This window comes from Cucurbita maxima, unplaced genomic scaffold, assembly GCF_002738345.1.
Source record: "Cucurbita maxima cultivar Rimu unplaced genomic scaffold, Cmax_1.0 Cma_Scf00017, whole genome shotgun sequence".
Classification (NCBI taxonomy): Eukaryota; Viridiplantae; Streptophyta; class Magnoliopsida; order Cucurbitales; family Cucurbitaceae; genus Cucurbita; species Cucurbita maxima.
This window is the reverse complement of record NW_019272033.1, coordinates 3,938,306-3,955,100: the sequence shown is the minus strand read 5'-3', so window position 1 is coordinate 3,955,100 and position 16,795 is coordinate 3,938,306. Positions and strand designations below refer to the sequence as shown.

Sequence of the window (16,795 nt, the reverse complement as noted above, 5' to 3'; positions counted from 1 at the left end):
AAAAAAAAAAAAAAAAAAAAAAAAAAAAAAAAGTTGGTAAATTTGTAAAATTGTAATGTGACCAGAAAGACGTGTGGGTTTAATTTTTAAAATGCGGAGGCTCGTTGGGCTCCCCGTTTGAACGGCGAGCAAATCTGCAACACCCACATTTCAATCACTGCCTCTGCCACCGGCACCATTTCTGTCCCACTTGTCTGCATCTTAGTAGTTGAGCGAACTTGGATTCCCTTTTTCTTACCTTACCCCGAACTTTTACAAGCTCTGAAGTGGGAAAAAATGATTATATGCATTTGAAAATTTTGAAAATATTACAGTCCCCATGTAACTTTAAAAATTTATGAGATTCCTGGCTTCCCCCTACACTACGACAATATTTATGTGCATTTATTGGTGTTGGATTTTGCAGTATTGGTAAAGTCGTATTGAGAAATGATTAAAATACAAAATATATAATGAATATGAAAAGGAGAAGGCTCGTGGGAGGTGCATGTGATGTGGCAGATTAAAGAAATGCAAATCTGCAAAACCATAAATTATTCAGTAAATGTTAGCACAGAATCAAGCGAATGCATGCCACCAGATTGACCAAAAAAGGTGATAACTTTTTCCAACTGTGTTAATAATATAATGGAACCCTCAAAACAAGGGCTCACATGCATTTAGAAACCATCATAATCTTGAAATAAGTCATGTTCATAAGCTCAAAGGGTCACTGATAATGAAACTCTTAACTAAACCACCATTTTCTTGTAGCTGGGTTTTGATTTTTTCGAAGTTTGTTTTGTCGGTGAACGTAGAGAGTCGGTTTGATCTCAATTTAAAAGGCAAGGAAAGGACCACGGAAACAGAAGAAATAATAAAAAGCTACTTTTTGGTTTCCTTCTTACACAGTTCACCCATCTGTCGGTTTGGATAATTATCGATGAACAGCCCCAACAAACTCTTAGATTTTAACTTGCTAAAGTTCATTCACTATCTTAATTAATTTGTACTGAATAACGTGAAGGAAGCGGATTCCATTATGAAAGTGAGTAAGAATCTTTTCATAAGTGTAGTAGAGTAAGTACGTAATCTTCAAACCAAGTACAATATCGTCATCAATGTCATAGCTGGATCCAGTTCCTTATAAGCTATCTCTGTGAGTAATGCTTTACCAGAAGGAAGGACTGTTATGGGACCCCTAGCTTGTTCTTTTATGACACTTCAACTAAGTTCTTCAAGATCCAAAAAAGCCTTCAGAGAAGAAAAAGATTTTCACTGATGCCTCTTGGTTTGGGTCTGGAATTCTCATCACAGAAAGTGGTTGTTAAACAAGTACAAAAACGTATGGTCCAATGGTGAGATTTTGTGTACTAACCATATCATTGGATTGAGACGTTAATATTATGAATTTACTCTAATTACAGCTCTCCCAAAGGATATATCTGGATTTGACAGAGGAAGATGAAGAATCAAAAAGTGGGACTAATGAAAAGGGGCATTCCAGTGAGAGAATCAAGGTTTAACATAATCGAAGATGTAATGTAATTCCTTGGTTTGGCTAATCTAAAACTTACAACTGAAGCAGAAGTCAAAACTAAAAACATCAGGATGTAAAGATTACAGAGGAAATCAGACGGCACTAGTTGCCATTGACATGCCAATGAATTGAACCTGATGAATCCTGCATTCATGATTGACATTTACTCAAAACCACAGCAGCAGCAAGGCCATATCAGGAAATGCCACAAAAAACTTGGTTCTCTCTCCATGGCAGGAGGGTGGAGCAGCTGTATGAACTAGTATTTCCAGAAAATACATTGAAAAACATGTGCTTTGCTTTCGCTCGAAAGCTACTGAATTCATCCACGTCGAAGTATGATACCTGCAAGCAAGACACCCCGAGATGGATTCTACACGCCACCTACAACTCTCAACCTACCGCATGACTTATATGTACACCACCATCTATGGCATTATTCTTTCGGCCTGGATATCAGATAACATCCTCTGAAATCACCATGGGCCAGTCTGCGTTCGTCTTAAGCATTGCTTCTTGATTCCTTGTTGATTGTCCATTACTTCCAACGCCTGTAACAAAATGCCAGAATTTGAAAAGGTTGCTTTCATCAAGAACAATATAAACCAGAAGTTGTCATAAGGAGAAGATTGCAGTATCAAAAGAATGCTCATCAATTATCATGGAGAGTCAAAGATGGCAAAAGGGTTTGTTTGATGTGAAGTGGCGATGGAGAGAATGTTTGCACGATGAATTAACAGCAGTCTTCACCAGTTAACGAACTAGATGAAAAAGTAAAGAGCATGTCGCTGGTATTGACAGTAGCGAGGTGCATAATAAGCATGCATGACTTAATAAAAAATACTATTCCCAACTAAAGCTTCATCCCCATCAAGGTATTATAATATACAGCTGAAGAAAAAGACTTTTGAAATGAAAGAGAGATGAAAATTGTCGGGAATCTAGCTTCATTTCAGTCGTGTATAGATCTATCCTTAAAACAAGAATAACTCGTAGAAATACAAAATTTAAGAATTGAGAAATTTTCAAAATAGTAATGGTAACATGCATATGGGCAGCCACACTAGCACATAATAATATCAATGGGGAAAGCATACCCGGGATTTCTGCATTTCCATGATTTCTGCCTGCAGCAACCAAACAAAATAATAATTGTGAATGGTGAAGCCATTCATTTGATTAACAAGCTCACTCTTTTGACGTAGAGACTCTTATGTACCTGTTTTCTCCGGAGTTCTTGGTTATCCTCTTTCAGCTTTGCAACTTCTGCTTCCAATTCCATTGTGTAAGCCTAGTGAAAACGAAGAGAAACCCATGGTCAAATGAATCTCCATCAATATAAAAATAACATCAATATTGAGCAACCAACGTCAGCATGATATATGGGTCAAAAAAACTGTATCAGAGTTCAAGACACCATATATACTCGGTGATATTTTGTAATGCAGCACGCCTAAAGAAATAATCTAGGGGCGGAAGGTTAGAGACATGCAGATTCCGTTCTCTGTTGGCTTTCCCTTTCGGGCTTCCACTCAAGGTTTTAAAACACGTCTGTTAGGGAGAGGTCTCCACACTCTTATAAGGAATACTTTATTCTCCTCTCCAACCGATATGGGATCTCACAATAGTCTAAGCTTATCGATATGGGATCTCACAATAGTCTAAGCTTATGAGTTCTACTAGCTAGCAACACTTTACATTCAAACAAAACTATATGGTCCAGTTTTTCCTCTTAGGATGCCTTCAAATATAAAATTCTTTTAACCCTATATTTATAATACTTAGCAACAATAAAATATCTCTCTACTTTCAAGGAGAACAATTTGGAAATGTAGAATGGCAGATGTGTTTAATGGGACGGCCAGAGCTAATAGAGGAAACTGAACCATGGTTTAATATATCTGTAGAGTGCATCTAATAAAGAATAGATCAGCACATGGATGAAGCACATGATATGCCATTCTTAAGTAATTGAGGACATAAATGCATCAAATGGTTGGTATCACAAATGGTTTTAGTTTACAAATAACCATTTTTCACAACTCCAGGTGCACATGGCAACATAGAAGCAAGTCAACAAGATTTCAAGTTATATGGTTTAGACCAGTTAACAAAGTTAGGTTGAACAACACATCACCTGCTTTCGAGCCCGTGATCTCGCAGCAGACTCTCTGTTTTTTATCATTCTCCGTTGTCTCCTCTCGACAACTTTTTCGACAGTCCCATTACTTCTCCTCCCTCTGATTCCACCATTAAGCGCGTAAGGCACAGGAGACACGGACGAGGTATCACCGTTGCTCTTTCCAATCCCATCTGATGATAGTTGGTTCACTGGAGATTCTGTTGCAATAGGTAACGGACCAGCTGTTAAATTAACCACTCCCATTCTTCCACCCTGCAGTGCAGACCCGTGCATCAAATTTGTGCTCAACCCTTGATCTGCAATCCCCATAATTCCACCTCTAATTCCTGGACTAGCCAGCTGACCATCACTGGGTAAAGCCAACTGAGATCCATATGTCACAGTAGGCTGCTTTGGAAATATTGGCTGCGGCGGATGTGCTCGAACTCCATTGACATTTAACGATAAGTTTGACGGTTGAACCGGAATCTGATTATTATTCTCAGGAACTTTAGCTTGCCGCTGGAAAGCAATTCCAAAACCAGTGTTGTTGCCAAAGAACCCTCCATTGTTGGGGTTTGCAGTCACTTGAGTATCTTCTCTCACCACTCCAGCTCTGAATAAAAACTCTTCAAGTGTCATCTCCCCAAGAGTTTGCTGCCTCTGTTCCAAATTAGAAGCAACAGTATTCCCATCTTTAGCACTAGCATGTTCATTGATTATGTCCTTCCAAACTTCATCCACCTTCCTCTGGCTGAGTGTCCTTGGCAGCGTCAAAGATCCCTGTCTCTGCAAATACCCACTACTACCGCCAACAGTACCAGCCCCTTCTTTACCAACAGCAGCAGCAGCAGAAGATGTCATAGTTTGCATTTCTTCAGCGCTCCAAATGTTCTTCAACAGCTCATCCATGTTCATTGACCCAAAATCCTTGCCTATGCTCCCCATGTTCTGAAACTCATCGAAGGTGAGGGAGTAGATCGATGATTGTCGTGCTAACGGATAGTTGGCCGGAGGTCTTCCATCTCCACCGCCGTTCCCGGCAGATGGGTCATTCCCAAAATCCTTGAAATTCATCTCCTTGCAATTTCGCAGAATCTGATTCAATCAGAACCAGAATCGGACCCAACCACCAAAATATCACTCAAAATTTACGATCATTTAACCTTCGCACCAAAAACCAAAACTGCAAATCACTAAAAGACGACTAGAAAAAACCTCACATGCAAAGATATTCAGAAACCGTAGAGTTTAGCTTGGCTATTCCATTCAAAGCACAGTGATACCCCAATTAAGAGCTCATGTGAGTAGAACTCCTCAAAACAGATTCCACGAAACCAAAGAACACAGAGATTCAAAAACCCAGAAAACTCCCACTGCTAAAAGTCTAGTTAACACAAAAAAAAACACCATAAACAACACATTCAAAAGGGTAAACGACCCAAGCTATGAACTAACGCACGAAGTGATCGAACAGCTATCCAAACAACACAAATCAAGCAAGAAAATTGAGGGAAAAAGCAATCCCAAAACCCATAAAGGGAAACTCAAAAATTGACGAAATAAATATATATATTTTTAATCACAAATTCCCCCTTTTTTCTTTTCTGGTGGCTAATTTGGATGGGTACCTTCTTCTTCTCTATATTAGGGCTTTGTGGAGGCGCCAAGTGTCGGCCGTCGCTTCCTATCTTCTCCTGTTTTTTATTTGTTTATTTTTCACTGATTTTTTTTAATTTGTAGGTTTTAAGACAACGAGCGATCTTTGCGTTTAAAATACATAAAATACTTTATATATCCGTCTAAAATAAATGGGAAAGTGGGCCACCTATCCTCCAAGATGATGAGCCTTGACGTAAAATACAGCCAATGGCATTGTGCAACGTGGGTCCATATCCACCGTCCACGTTTTCGCCATTCTCCTTTCTTTTCTTTTCTTTTCTTTTCTTTTCTTTTTTTCATTTTTTCCTTTCAGTAGTGGTATGGTTCGTACAGTTAAAAAGCGCGTGCACATGATCCACTCAAGAATAAATCCCATACGCCGCGGACCACTCTACCATCTTGATGCTCCCTCCCATTATTTCATTGTCGTTTATCTTAACTTGGATTCATTATAATTAATTATAAGTTTAGAGGGTTATTGTTCCATTAATTCTTAAAAGTTTTTTTTTTTTTTTTTTTTTTAATATTGTGTTTTAAAATACTAAATTGTTTTACTTTCTTTTTCCACTGTCATGCTAATTACTATGTATTTTTCAAATAAACATGTCCCCATTTTTTGGTCCAATATCAAATATTTTTGTAACATAAATTTGAACTAAATAAAAATTGCCTGGAAGAATTTTATTGGTCGGTATATCGTTGGTCATGGGCTTTAGTTTAGGCTCCTTTTTTTTGTCCACGGATAAGGTTAAAAAGGCTAAAAAATAAAAGCCACGCATTAATGCCCAATTTGGTCAAAATGCCAAATCCCCATCCACTTAATAATACTGTGAATTTTATATATATTGCTCTCAAGATATATCGAAATCATTGAAAAAAAAAAAAAAAAAGTAATTGTGTTTTATCCCTTCATTATCGGGAAATGGCATAAATGTTAATAAATTACTTATTACAATATAATTATATAACTAACCCAAATCCTAATCATTTCTTTTCAAACAAACTTCAATTTTCTTGGACACGCGCATATACTTTATCAAAAGGATAAAAAAAATATATTTAAAATTAAAATACTTAGGTGTATATTAAAATATATTTGTGCGTCCCAATTAAGAAGATTTTAAATATTTGTAATAGCTAAAAGTAGACTCTATAGCATACTTTATTAATTGAAGTTGAAGTGTTTTAACCCTTTATAAGAATATTCGTTAAATATGAGTATATTCAAATTTTGCTTAAGAAATCTCAATAATCTTATAATTTATGGTTAATAAAATAGATATTAGTGGGCTCGTTTTAAAATGTATAGTTTATATGAATAAAAAAAAATAGTATCTTTTAACTTATTATTTTTTCATTTTAGTTCTACATGATGAAATAAATATTATCTATTTGTTTAAACATTTGATGCCTAACCAATATTTTTTTAACTAGATTAGTTAATTAAAAATAAATAAAAAATAGAATAAAGTGGAGGTAAAAATAAAGAAATAATTTATAATTAAAATAAGGCGTTGGTTAGCACTTTGAAAATGAAATTATCAATAATAAAAAGAGTTGAGTTTAATGATTGGATGAAGTTTGGAAAAACCAAACCAAAATAAGAGCATCTTCCAACCTAACTCCCATCTGTAAATGGGCAATGGGTCCCACCTCCCACCTATTAAAAAATGGATTAATAATCAAATTTGGATCGAGTAAGTTGTTACTTACACGACAGGTATGCGAACCAAACAAACGTGGCAAACATTAATTGGTCTGTGGGCCAATCTCCATTTTGGTATGAAAATGAGCCAGGGAAGCTTTTTCATTATTTTTTTAGTCTTTAAAATTTTACTCTCCTGAACGATTGGGCCTGATTTTAATTGGACCAGTTTTCTCAAATCTGGGCTTTATAGGCCTCGTGCTGATTTTAATTGGACCAATTTTTTAAAACAATTTCTCTCGAAAATAATGTTTTATATTTTCAATTCAAACCAGCTTATATAATAAAATATATTAAAACAGTTGATCGTTGTAACAAAATCTATTTGAGGTTATTTAGAGTGTCTTTACAAAAAAATATTTTACAAACTAATTCTTCAAAATAGTTTCCAAACATAACATTTAAATAGAAATGACAACATTTTCATGGGATCAACCTTAAAATATAACAAAAATATTGCAAGTAGGAAATTAGCAAATAGAAAACGAAAAGTCACGAGAAATCTTGCAAAAGATCAAAATTAAAATCAACTAAAAGTCAATGGATTGCTAATGTCACGTGTGACATACTTAAGTTAAACGGGTTAACTAAGCTAAGTTTGATTACCATTTTTTTTTTATTATAAAAGAATGGAAGGAAACTTATACTTTCAAATTTGGTCGAGGAATACATTGAGATTTAATATTTACTACAATGGTATGATATTGTCTCATTTATTTTGGACTTCTTCAAAAGGCATCATAAAGAGTATGATTTGATTATAAACTCATGATCATTTCTATCATTTTTCTCTCGTATATTAAACTATGGGATGGGATGTCAGGTTAATCTCTCACCACGCCCATTTCAGCCTTGCCCCTATACTTGTCTACGTTTAGTTGACTTAGGAAAAAAACTAATAATTTGTAATATGGGGAAAGTCATTGGAAGCTTCATTCGTGCCTTCTTTAGCAAGCATTGCAGAATTCCTTAAATTTGCCTTCAATCACTCCTACTCACTCTCTCTCTCTCTCTCCATCAAAGTTATGAATTTGATTGTCGCAAGTCGATCAAATATTCCAATCTCAAGCTCAATTATTTTTTTCTTACATAACTTATTGCATGGATTATGCAATTGTATGGCAATTCCTTCCATAGCTAACTTCCATTGATCCTGTCAAACCCCTCTCATTACCATAAAATCAAAGCTACCCAAGCTCCACACTTTCGCTGGGAAAAACAAAATGGCAAAAGTTCTTCGTATTTGCTTTTGCCGCCTCTCCTTCATTCTTGGTTTGCTGTTATTGTCTTCGTCGTTGGGCTCAGAAGCTCTCACAAGCAAAAGCATACTCAATTGTCAAACAAACCCTAAACCAAATGATAAAACTACAAGAATTGGAGTTGTCTTCGACAGTGGGTCTCAACTTGGGAAGCAACAGTTGGTAGCAATGAAGATGGGTTTAAGCCACTTTCATTTGTCTTCTTCCTGTCTCAAGCTGGAGCTTCTCCTCCATGATTCTCATCAAAACCTCACTTCACCACCTTCTTCTGGTAATCTCTTACTTTCTCTTTTCATGTCGATAATTGCAACAACATGCTACTTATCATCATTGTCTACCCGGGTTTACTTACGAGAATTATGATTGAATTTTTCATGATAGATACTAAATTATTACAATTCTATAGAATATAGTGTAAGAATTAAATTCTTACAAACATAAATTACTTCTTTTACGGTTTCATTTTTGTTCATGTTAGTTTTTGAAACTATTCAGATTGTTTTATTTTATTTCATAAAGTTTTGAAACGGTCTCTTCTAAAAAAAGAAAATACGTTTTGAAAAGGTCAAATTTAGAAACTAAATTAGTTATATAACCGGACGAAAGCAACGAAGAAAAATAAATAATATATTACGTGGAATTTAGATTTTCCATGTATAAAAAATTGAGATGGGTAGAAGAAAGAGTATTTGGACGGTTAGAATTACATGATTTTCTAATTTAATTAATTATATCTCCACATAAAATCCATCAAATCTACATTTTTAAAGAAGCAAATGTAAGATTTCTTCAAAATGAATAATTGTTATAATAATACAACAGTTCCCGTCTTCTACATATTTGATTAATCTTGCATCTTTATTCTATGTATATATATATATATATCTTATGCAAGTCAACTTGTAAAGAAAAGGGTAACTATTTTTCCGACAGCTTTGGATCTGATTACCAAGGGAGGAGTCAAAGCCGTCGTTGGATCAGTGAGAATGCAGGATTTAATTGTGATCTCCAACAATAACTTTCCTGTCCCAATTCCAATTGTTTCCACTTCAGCTGAACAATTAGAACAACTCAAAATCCCATCATTGATTCAAATGGCCAACCATATCACTATCACCCATCGAATCCAATGTATTGCTTCAATTCTCACCCATTTTCAATGGCGAAAAGTCACAATCTTTTATGACATCTCAAACACTGATCATTCTCCAATATACTCTGCGGTATCAGCCAATCGTCTCTTCGATTCGTTACGGCTGGCTGATGTAGAGGTTGAACACCGTCTGGCCCTCTCTTCCTCATCCAATCAAGAAATATTGATAGAACAGGAACTGAAAAAGCTTATGAACAGTCAAAGGAATAGGGTTTTTGTAGTTACACAACTTGAAGTAGAGTTGGCAGTTCTTGTTTTGGAACAAGCAAAGAAATTGAATATGGTTGGAAATGGGTATGTCTGGATCGTCTCCAATGACGTTTTTGATGCTATTGACTCTTTAGATTCTTCCTTTTGGTACAAAATGGAGGGTGTGATTGGGTTTCGAACATATTTCGATGACACCAAAAACTCCTTCAAAAGCTTTGAAACCAAGTTTAAAAAGATGTACCGTTTAGAATATCCACAAGAAGAAGAACCCACAAGAGCTTCCATCTCTGTCGTTCGAGCTTATGATGCAGCCCGTGCCATCACGAGAGCCATGGGAGAAAATTTAAGCTGGAGTGAAGTATTGGAGAAAATTGGAGAGAGCAATTTCGAAGGGCTTAGCGGAATGGTGAGATTCAAGAATGGGATGTTAATATCTCAATCACCAAATTTCAAAATCAGTAAAGTGGTGGGTCAAAGCTTCAAAGAAGTTGGTTTTTGGACACCCAAATTGGGTTTTGTTGAGAGGTTTGTGGAAGTTAATAAAACAACCACTAAACTCAAACCCAAGTTCGGAAATTTGGGAAATGTGGCTGTTGGAGATTTGCCAAGGCTGACAACATCAAGTGAAAATTGTGATGGAGAAAAAAGGTTGAGGTTTGCGGTCCCAGAGGAGGGAGCATGCCAAGAAATTGTAAAAGTGAGCAAGCATTTGGAAGGATATTATGTCACTGGATTTTCCATTAATGTGTTCAGGGCTGTTATGAGTAATATTAATATATCCCATCCCTTGTCCTACGACTTGCTTCCTTTTAAGGGCAAATATGAAGACATGTTAGAGGCCGTCCGCAATAAGGTAACAAAACTCCCCTAACTAATATTGAAATCAAGGATTTATTCTTAACAATTCTATGTCATGTGTAGACCTACGATGGAGCCGTGGGGGAAATTGGAATATTGCCAAACCGATTTGATATCGTGGATTTCACGGTATCATATTTAGAGACCGAAATTGTGATGGTGGTAAAAGAGAAGCGTAGTCGATGGAAACAATTATGGGCTTTTACGGACGCTTTTGAGGTTTCCATGTGGCTGTTAATACCCACAATGCACCTTTTCATTTCCTTCGCTGTTTGGTTAATCGAACGCCAAAATAGCGAGGAGTTAAAGGGTTTTGGAAATATGTTGTGGTTTTCTGTTTCCATCATATTTTACATGCACAGTAAGTTCTACTAATTACTTTCTTTCCTTCTTTCTTATACACCCAAACAACCCATGACGCGCTTTGACCGATTCAGCTTTGCATGAAACAAAGGTTGGAATGTAATGCAGGGGAGCCAGTGAAGAATGGGTTGGCTCGATTGGTGCTAGGGCCATGGTTGTTTGGGATATTGGTGGTCACCGCAAGTTTCACCTCAAGTTTGACGTCCATGATGACAGTCTCTTGGTATCGTCCATCGGTGCTGGACGTTGTAAAGCTGAAGGAGATAAACGCTGTGGTGGGCTGCAACGCCAGATCTTTCATATGCGACTATCTAAAAAAGACACTAAAATTTGAGCCTTCAAAAATTAAGAGAATAGACTCGTTGAATAATTACCCAAAGGCATTTGAGGATAATACCATTAAGGCTGCTTTCTTCATAAGCCCCCATGCAGATGTTTTCCTCGCAAAGAATTGCCGAGGCTACACCAAGGGCGTTTCCTCTTACAAGCTCAGCGGCGTAGGCTTTGTGAGTTCTTCTTAATCTCAACTTTTTATAATGTTTTTAGGGAATAATTTATAATGTGGAATTTCAGGCTTTTGCAAAGGGCTCTCCGCTTGCTGCGAAGGTCTCGGCATCAATCGTGGAATTAACTGAAACAAAAGAGATGCCGCAATTCGATCCCAACTACCTTGTGTCTTTCAACTGTCCAACTGCCAAAGAACCTGGACCTTTCATGGGCCTATTCCTGATTTGTGGGAGTATTGCTTTGTTGGTCTTGATATATATGGGCCTACAATTCGTGAGAACCAAATTGACCCAGAGGCCCATTTAACCCCTTTCCTCGAGTAATATTGATTATCATTCATTTTCTTTTCTATTAATAATATTTATAGTTTTTATAGACGTTTTGCCGTATGACTACGAATGAAATGGATCGGTAGAAGAAAATGAAGCTGCATTTAATGTAGTGTAACCGACAGAATGAAAGGCAATCCAAAATCCGGCAAGACTTTTTTTTTTTTTTTTGAAAAAAAAAATAAAACGGGACGATAATACCTATTATTATCAAACCAACTTGCATGGATCTTGTTCATTTTATTAGGAAAATGAAAGCTTTTAAAGAAAACAAAAAGGAAAAAGACGTTTCAGTGGAATATTATTTGAAAAAAGTTTGAGTAATATCAGCGAGGAATTTAGTAGCGTTGAATGCAAGAGAGAGAGAGCACATAATTTTTAGGGGGAAGAAAAGATTGTAATAAGTTTGAAGAATAATATTTTAGTTTCTAACTTCAATTCTAAGAAACAAAGTCGAAGAATATATTTCTCGATTCTATCCATGTCCTCATCCCGACATCTTATTCGCTTTTTTTCCCTTCTCCTTTCGATATATATTGTTAATTTGAAATTGTATTGAAATTTAAAGCTTTGTTGTTGAATAATTAGGTGATGATGATAGATTTAAAAATCATTTGACATATTCAAATTTTTTTGGATGTATAGATTATATGATGGTTAATAAATGTTTAAAAAGATTTGATAATTACTATGTATATTTCTTATTAGTAGTTTAATTCATTCTAATTTTCCATATTTACTAAAATGGAGAAACAATATCATTTCTCTGGTTCATAAACGAGAGAAACAACCAAAGGATTGAAACCTTAAATAAAAAACAAATCATTTCATCCTCCTCGGACTATGTTTGGAGGCGTTCCCTTGAATCCTTTCCGTGATGTTTGGAGAATGATCCAAATGGCATCAACAACCAAAGGATTGAAACCTTAAAAAAAACAAACCATTTCATCGATTATGTTTGGAGGAGTTCCCTTGAATCCTTTCCACGATGTTTGGAGAATGATTCAAACGGTACCAACCAAGGGATTGAAACCAAGCTTGAGAAAGAAGGCAGGCAGAAGACTTGAGTATAGGCAAGTCAAGCAGGCTCGATCTTATCAACTAAAACTATTCCACCAGTAATAACTCCCCAAATCTTAAGTTTATTATTAATTACTATTTTTTGCAATGTTTGTTGTATATTATTAAAGCATTAAAATCCATCACTCCTCCATCCTTTCCTTTTCAAGTCCCTTCAATTCTTGACGTGGGAAAATCGAGTCATTTAAATGCAAACGAAAGCCCCTTGAAATTTCCTTGCTTTCTTTTATTTTTAATGAATTTGAACCAAAACCCGCCCAAGACTATAAATTTTATATCACTAATTTCAATATATATATATATATGTAATTGTATTACGAACTGGGTTTTTCATTATTATAAAATTCAAGTCCATTATACACTCATCAATCTGCTTCTATAATTCTTCTTAACAAACAAAAAAGAGCGTAAGAAATGGTTCTTCGTAATGCCTTCCGCCGCCCCCCCTGCTTTCTGGGGTTGCTTTTATTGCTGCTGCTGCCAAGCTCAGAAGCTCACACAACCAAAAAAGGGCTCAAAGGTCAAAAAAACCCAACAAATAATAAAACTACCAGAATTGGAGTTGTCTTCGACAGTGGCTCTCAAATTGGGAAGCAACAGAAGGTAGCAATGAAGATGGGTTTGAGGCTCTTTCATTTGTCTTCTTCCTCTCATAAGTTGGAGCTTCTGCTCCATGATTCTCATCCAAATTTCACTTCCCCAACTTCTTCGGGTATTCTCCTTCAACTCTCCTCTATCTTAATTTTCTTTATTCATATTTTCATATTGATTTTAATTTTAATTTTTGTTTACATTACAAGCGATTGAATTTGACTGAAATTAAACATATTTAGTTTAGGGTTGAATTAAGATGAAATTGAAAATTTTTAAGTTATTTATTAAAATGAAAATTGATATCTCCAAAGACAAAATGGATCTTTTTTCCCAAAATCAAAATGACATAATTAGGATTTGCGTTTTCCGACAGCAGTGGATCTGATGATTACCAAAGGAGGAGTCAAAGCCATTGTCGGAGCAGTGAAGAGGCAGGATTTAATTGTCATCTCCGACAAAGAAATTCTGGGCCGGATTCCCATTGTATCCACTTCTGCTGAAAAATTACCACCACTCAAAATTCCATTTTTGATTCAAATGGCCAACAATATCACTCATCACATCAAGTGTATTGCTTCAATTCTCAAATATTTTCAAAAACCTCCAAAAGTTTCTATCTTTTATGATCCCACCTTCAACTCAGTTCATCGTCTCTTCGATTCGTTCCAATTGGCCAATATCGAGGTGGAAAATCATTTCGCCTTATCTTCCTCCTCCAATCAAGATGAAATATCGATTGAAAACGAATTGAAAAGGGTTATGAAGAGCCAAAGGAATGGAGTTTTTGTAGTTACACAACTTTCTCTAGAGTTGGTTAATCTTCTATTTATAAAAGCAAAGAAAATGAATATGGTGGGAAATGGGTATACCTGGATCGTCTCAAATGACGTTTTTGACCTCATTGACTCTTCTTTAATAAATGACCATTCTCCTCTTTTGAACAAAATGGAAGGTGTTATTGGTTTTCGAACATATTTCGATGACACCAAAATGCCCTTCAAACGCTTTGAAACCAAGTTCAAGAAGATGTACACTTTAGAGTATCCCGAAGATGAAGAGCCAATAAAAGCAAGTAGTTTCGCCGTTCGAGCTTACGACGCAGTTCGTTGCATCGCTAGAGCCATGGAAACGTTGGGAGATAATAATTTAAGGTCAAGCGATCAAGTATTGAAGACAATTTTAGAGAGCAATTTTGAAGGGGTTAGTGGAATGGTGAGATTCAAGGATGGGATGTTAATACCTCAATCCCCAAATTTTAAAATCATCAAAGTGGTGGACCAAAGGTACAAAGACGTTGCTTTTTGGTCCCCCAAATTGGGCTTTTCTGAGAGCTTCTTGGAGGTGGAAGATAATAAGGCAGCCATTAAAGTTAAGCCCAACATGGGAAGACACGTGGACGGCGGAGATTTGTCAAGAAAGGCAATAACATTATGGAGTCAAAGTTCTGGCGAAGAAGGAAAGTTGAAATTTGCTGTTCCAAGAAAGGGAGCATGTCAAGAATTGGTAAAAGTGAGCCAACATTTGAATGGGAATTACTTCACTGGACTTTCCATTGATGTATTTAAGGCAGCTATGACTAACATTAATATGCCTTATTCATCATCCTACGACTTGTATCCTTTTGACGGTACATATGAAGAAATGATGAAAGCAGTCCACAACAAGGTAATAAAAATTTAGTATTACTTACTTAAATGGATTCGTCAGGGATATATTCTTCTTAACAATTCTATGCTGTGTGCAGACTTACGATGGGGCAGTGGGGGACATATCGATAATGGCACAACGATTTGAAAGTGTGGATTTTAGTGTGGCGTATTTAGAGGCGGACATTGTTATGGTGGTGAAGGAGGAACAAGATAAATGGAAGAGCCTTTGGGTGTTTTTTGAGGCTTTTGAAGTTACCGTATGGCTGTTAATACCCACCATACATCTCTTCATTTCCTCCGTTATTTGGGTAATTGAACGTAGAAATAATGAGGAGTTGAAGGGTCTTGGAAGCATGTTGTGGTTTTCTGTTTCCCTCATCTCTTACACGCAAAGTAAGTCCTTTCTTATAACCCTTATGATTTTATAACATCAATCCATGTCCATATCTTTTACTTCAATAATAATGCAGGAGAGCCGGTCAAAAATGGATTGTCTCGGTTGGTGCTGGGGCCGTGGTTATTCGGGATTCTCGTAGTGACGGAGAGTTTTTCGGCGAGTTTGACGTCGATGATGACAGTCTCTTGGTCTCAACCGTTGATTCCTGACGTTAAAACGCTGAAGAAGATGGACGCCAGTGTTGGCTGCAACACTGAATCTTTCATATGCAACTACCTAAATGGTAGCCTCAAATTTGAGAATGCAAAAATTAAAAAGATGAACACCATAGATGATTATCCAAAGGCATTGGATAATGGTAGCATTAAGGCTGCTTTCTTGATAAGACCCCATGCAGATGTTTTCCTCGCAAAATATTGCATAGGCTACACCAAAACAAATTTCTCTATCAAGCTTGGTGGGATTGGCTTTGTGAGTTCTTAATAATAGTCCAAATCGATTTTTTTTTCTTTCTTTTTTTCTGAATTTATTTTAAATTTTATTTTAGTCCTTAAATTGACTTGGGATGGTTAAACTCCATTTTAGGCTTTTCGGAAGGGGTCTGCTCTTGGTGTGGATGTTTCTGCATCCATCGTTGAATTGATCGAAACAAACGATATACCACAAATGGAACGAACCCTACTAGCCTCTTTCAACTGCTCTTCAACTGGGCAAGGAGATGGGCTGAGGTTAGGACTTGAACCATTCGTGGGCATATTCATAATTTGTGGCAGCATTGTATTGTTGGCCTGGTTATATATGGGCCTACAATTCCTGAGAACGAAACTCGGCTGAATTCATGAAAACCAAACCGAGACGGATTCAAAGTCCGATGAAGAAGCCCACAAGGCATCACCTTAGAGTAGATTAACAACATAGAGATTAGTAGACATTCAATCACTCTGTATAATAACCCACTTTGTATACAACTTACTAAGATTGTGAATTAAAACTAAAGGGAATTGGCATCCATTGCCCAACTTAGTGTTCTTGATTGCGATATTAAATAGTAATTAATTGCCACCCCTCTTTTTCATGATAGCATGTCATGCATGAGATTCCCCAAAGTCCATCTACCAAAAATCCATCGATTAAAACCCAAAAATTTAATTGGAAAAACAATCCAACAATTGAGAAAAACATCGGACTCTTGTGGATGGATTTGTCAGGGACATTGGACTCTCCACACATCTTCATAATTCAAGCTTACGGCTAGCAGATATTGAGGTCTACATACTATTATAAATAATGTTTTGTTTCCCTTTTTTAATCGATGTGGAATCTCACAATCCACCTCATTTCGAAATCTATGGAACTCGTAGACTTTGTTCCCCTATTCAATTGATGCG

General features: G+C 36.3%; 3 protein-coding genes across 4 annotated transcripts; 2 read left to right on the top strand and 1 right to left on the bottom strand.

The window, feature by feature from the left end:
* Window positions 1-1,465: 1,465 nt before the first annotated feature.
* Window positions 1,466-5,395, bottom strand: LOC111491837 (ABSCISIC ACID-INSENSITIVE 5-like protein 5). Of its 2 annotated transcripts, XM_023140892.1 has the most exons (5): window positions 5,273-5,395; window positions 3,657-4,807; window positions 2,739-2,810; window positions 2,617-2,646; window positions 1,466-2,070 (listed from the first exon to the last, which is right to left on the bottom strand). In XM_023140892.1, exons 2-5 carry the CDS (start codon window positions 4,716-4,718, stop codon window positions 1,996-1,998), a joined length of 1,239 nt encoding a protein of 412 aa, XP_022996660.1. In that variant the 5' UTR covers window positions 4,719-4,807; window positions 5,273-5,395; the 3' UTR covers window positions 1,466-1,995. The 2 variants fall into 2 exon arrangements, with proteins under 2 accessions (XP_022996660.1, XP_022996661.1); XM_023140893.1 differs by lacking the exons at window positions 2,617-2,646; window positions 5,273-5,395 and having other exon boundaries at window positions 3,657-5,228.
* A 2,631-nt stretch (window positions 5,396-8,026) lies between these two features.
* LOC111491966 (glutamate receptor 2.5-like) lies at window positions 8,027-11,672 on the top strand. Its single transcript, XM_023141074.1, has 5 exons — window positions 8,027-8,538; window positions 9,201-10,483; window positions 10,552-10,849; window positions 10,960-11,357; window positions 11,425-11,672. The coding sequence occupies exons 1-5, from the start codon at window positions 8,232-8,234 to the stop codon at window positions 11,662-11,664; spliced, it is 2,526 nt and encodes an 841-aa protein (XP_022996842.1). The 5' UTR covers window positions 8,027-8,231; the 3' UTR covers window positions 11,665-11,672.
* A 1,509-nt stretch (window positions 11,673-13,181) lies between these two features.
* LOC111492435 (glutamate receptor 2.5-like) lies at window positions 13,182-16,241 on the top strand. The gene is made up of 5 exons (XM_023141773.1): window positions 13,182-13,479; window positions 13,735-15,026; window positions 15,106-15,403; window positions 15,481-15,878; window positions 15,993-16,241. Exons 1-5 carry the CDS (start codon window positions 13,182-13,184, stop codon window positions 16,239-16,241), a joined length of 2,535 nt encoding a protein of 844 aa, XP_022997541.1.
* The last annotated feature ends 554 nt before the right edge of the window (window positions 16,242-16,795 follow it).

What these genes read in the sequence shown, in the direction of transcription:
- LOC111491966 (XM_023141074.1), top strand. Translation starts at nt 8,232, where the DNA reads ATGGCAAAAGTTCTTCGTATTTGCTTTTGCCGCCTCTCCTTCATTCTT. An exon ending in TAGAGGCCGTCCGCAATAAG is followed by an intron (nt 10,484 to 10,551) that starts GTAACAAAACTC and finishes TGTCATGTGTAG; the next exon opens with ACCTACGATGGAGCCGTGGG. An exon ending in AGCTCAGCGGCGTAGGCTTT is followed by an intron (nt 11,358 to 11,424) that starts GTGAGTTCTTCT and finishes GTGGAATTTCAG; the next exon opens with GCTTTTGCAAAGGGCTCTCC.
- LOC111492435 (XM_023141773.1), top strand. Translation starts at nt 13,182, where the DNA reads ATGGTTCTTCGTAATGCCTTCCGCCGCCCCCCCTGCTTTCTGGGGTTG. An exon ending in TGAAAGCAGTCCACAACAAG is followed by an intron (nt 15,027 to 15,105) that starts GTAATAAAAATT and finishes TGCTGTGTGCAG; the next exon opens with ACTTACGATGGGGCAGTGGG. An exon ending in AGCTTGGTGGGATTGGCTTT is followed by an intron (nt 15,879 to 15,992) that starts GTGAGTTCTTAA and finishes ACTCCATTTTAG; the next exon opens with GCTTTTCGGAAGGGGTCTGC.
- LOC111491837 (XM_023140892.1), bottom strand. Translation starts at nt 4,718, where the DNA reads ATGAATTTCAAGGATTTTGGGAATGACCCATCTGCCGGGAACGGCGGT. An exon ending in GATCACGGGCTCGAAAGCAG is followed by an intron (nt 2,811 to 3,656) that starts GTGATGTGTTGT and finishes CGTTTTCACTAG; the next exon opens with GCTTACACAATGGAATTGGA. An exon ending in TGGAAATGCAGAAATCCCGG is followed by an intron (nt 2,071 to 2,616) that starts GTATGCTTTCCC and finishes ATTTTGTTACAG; the next exon opens with GCGTTGGAAGTAATGGACAA.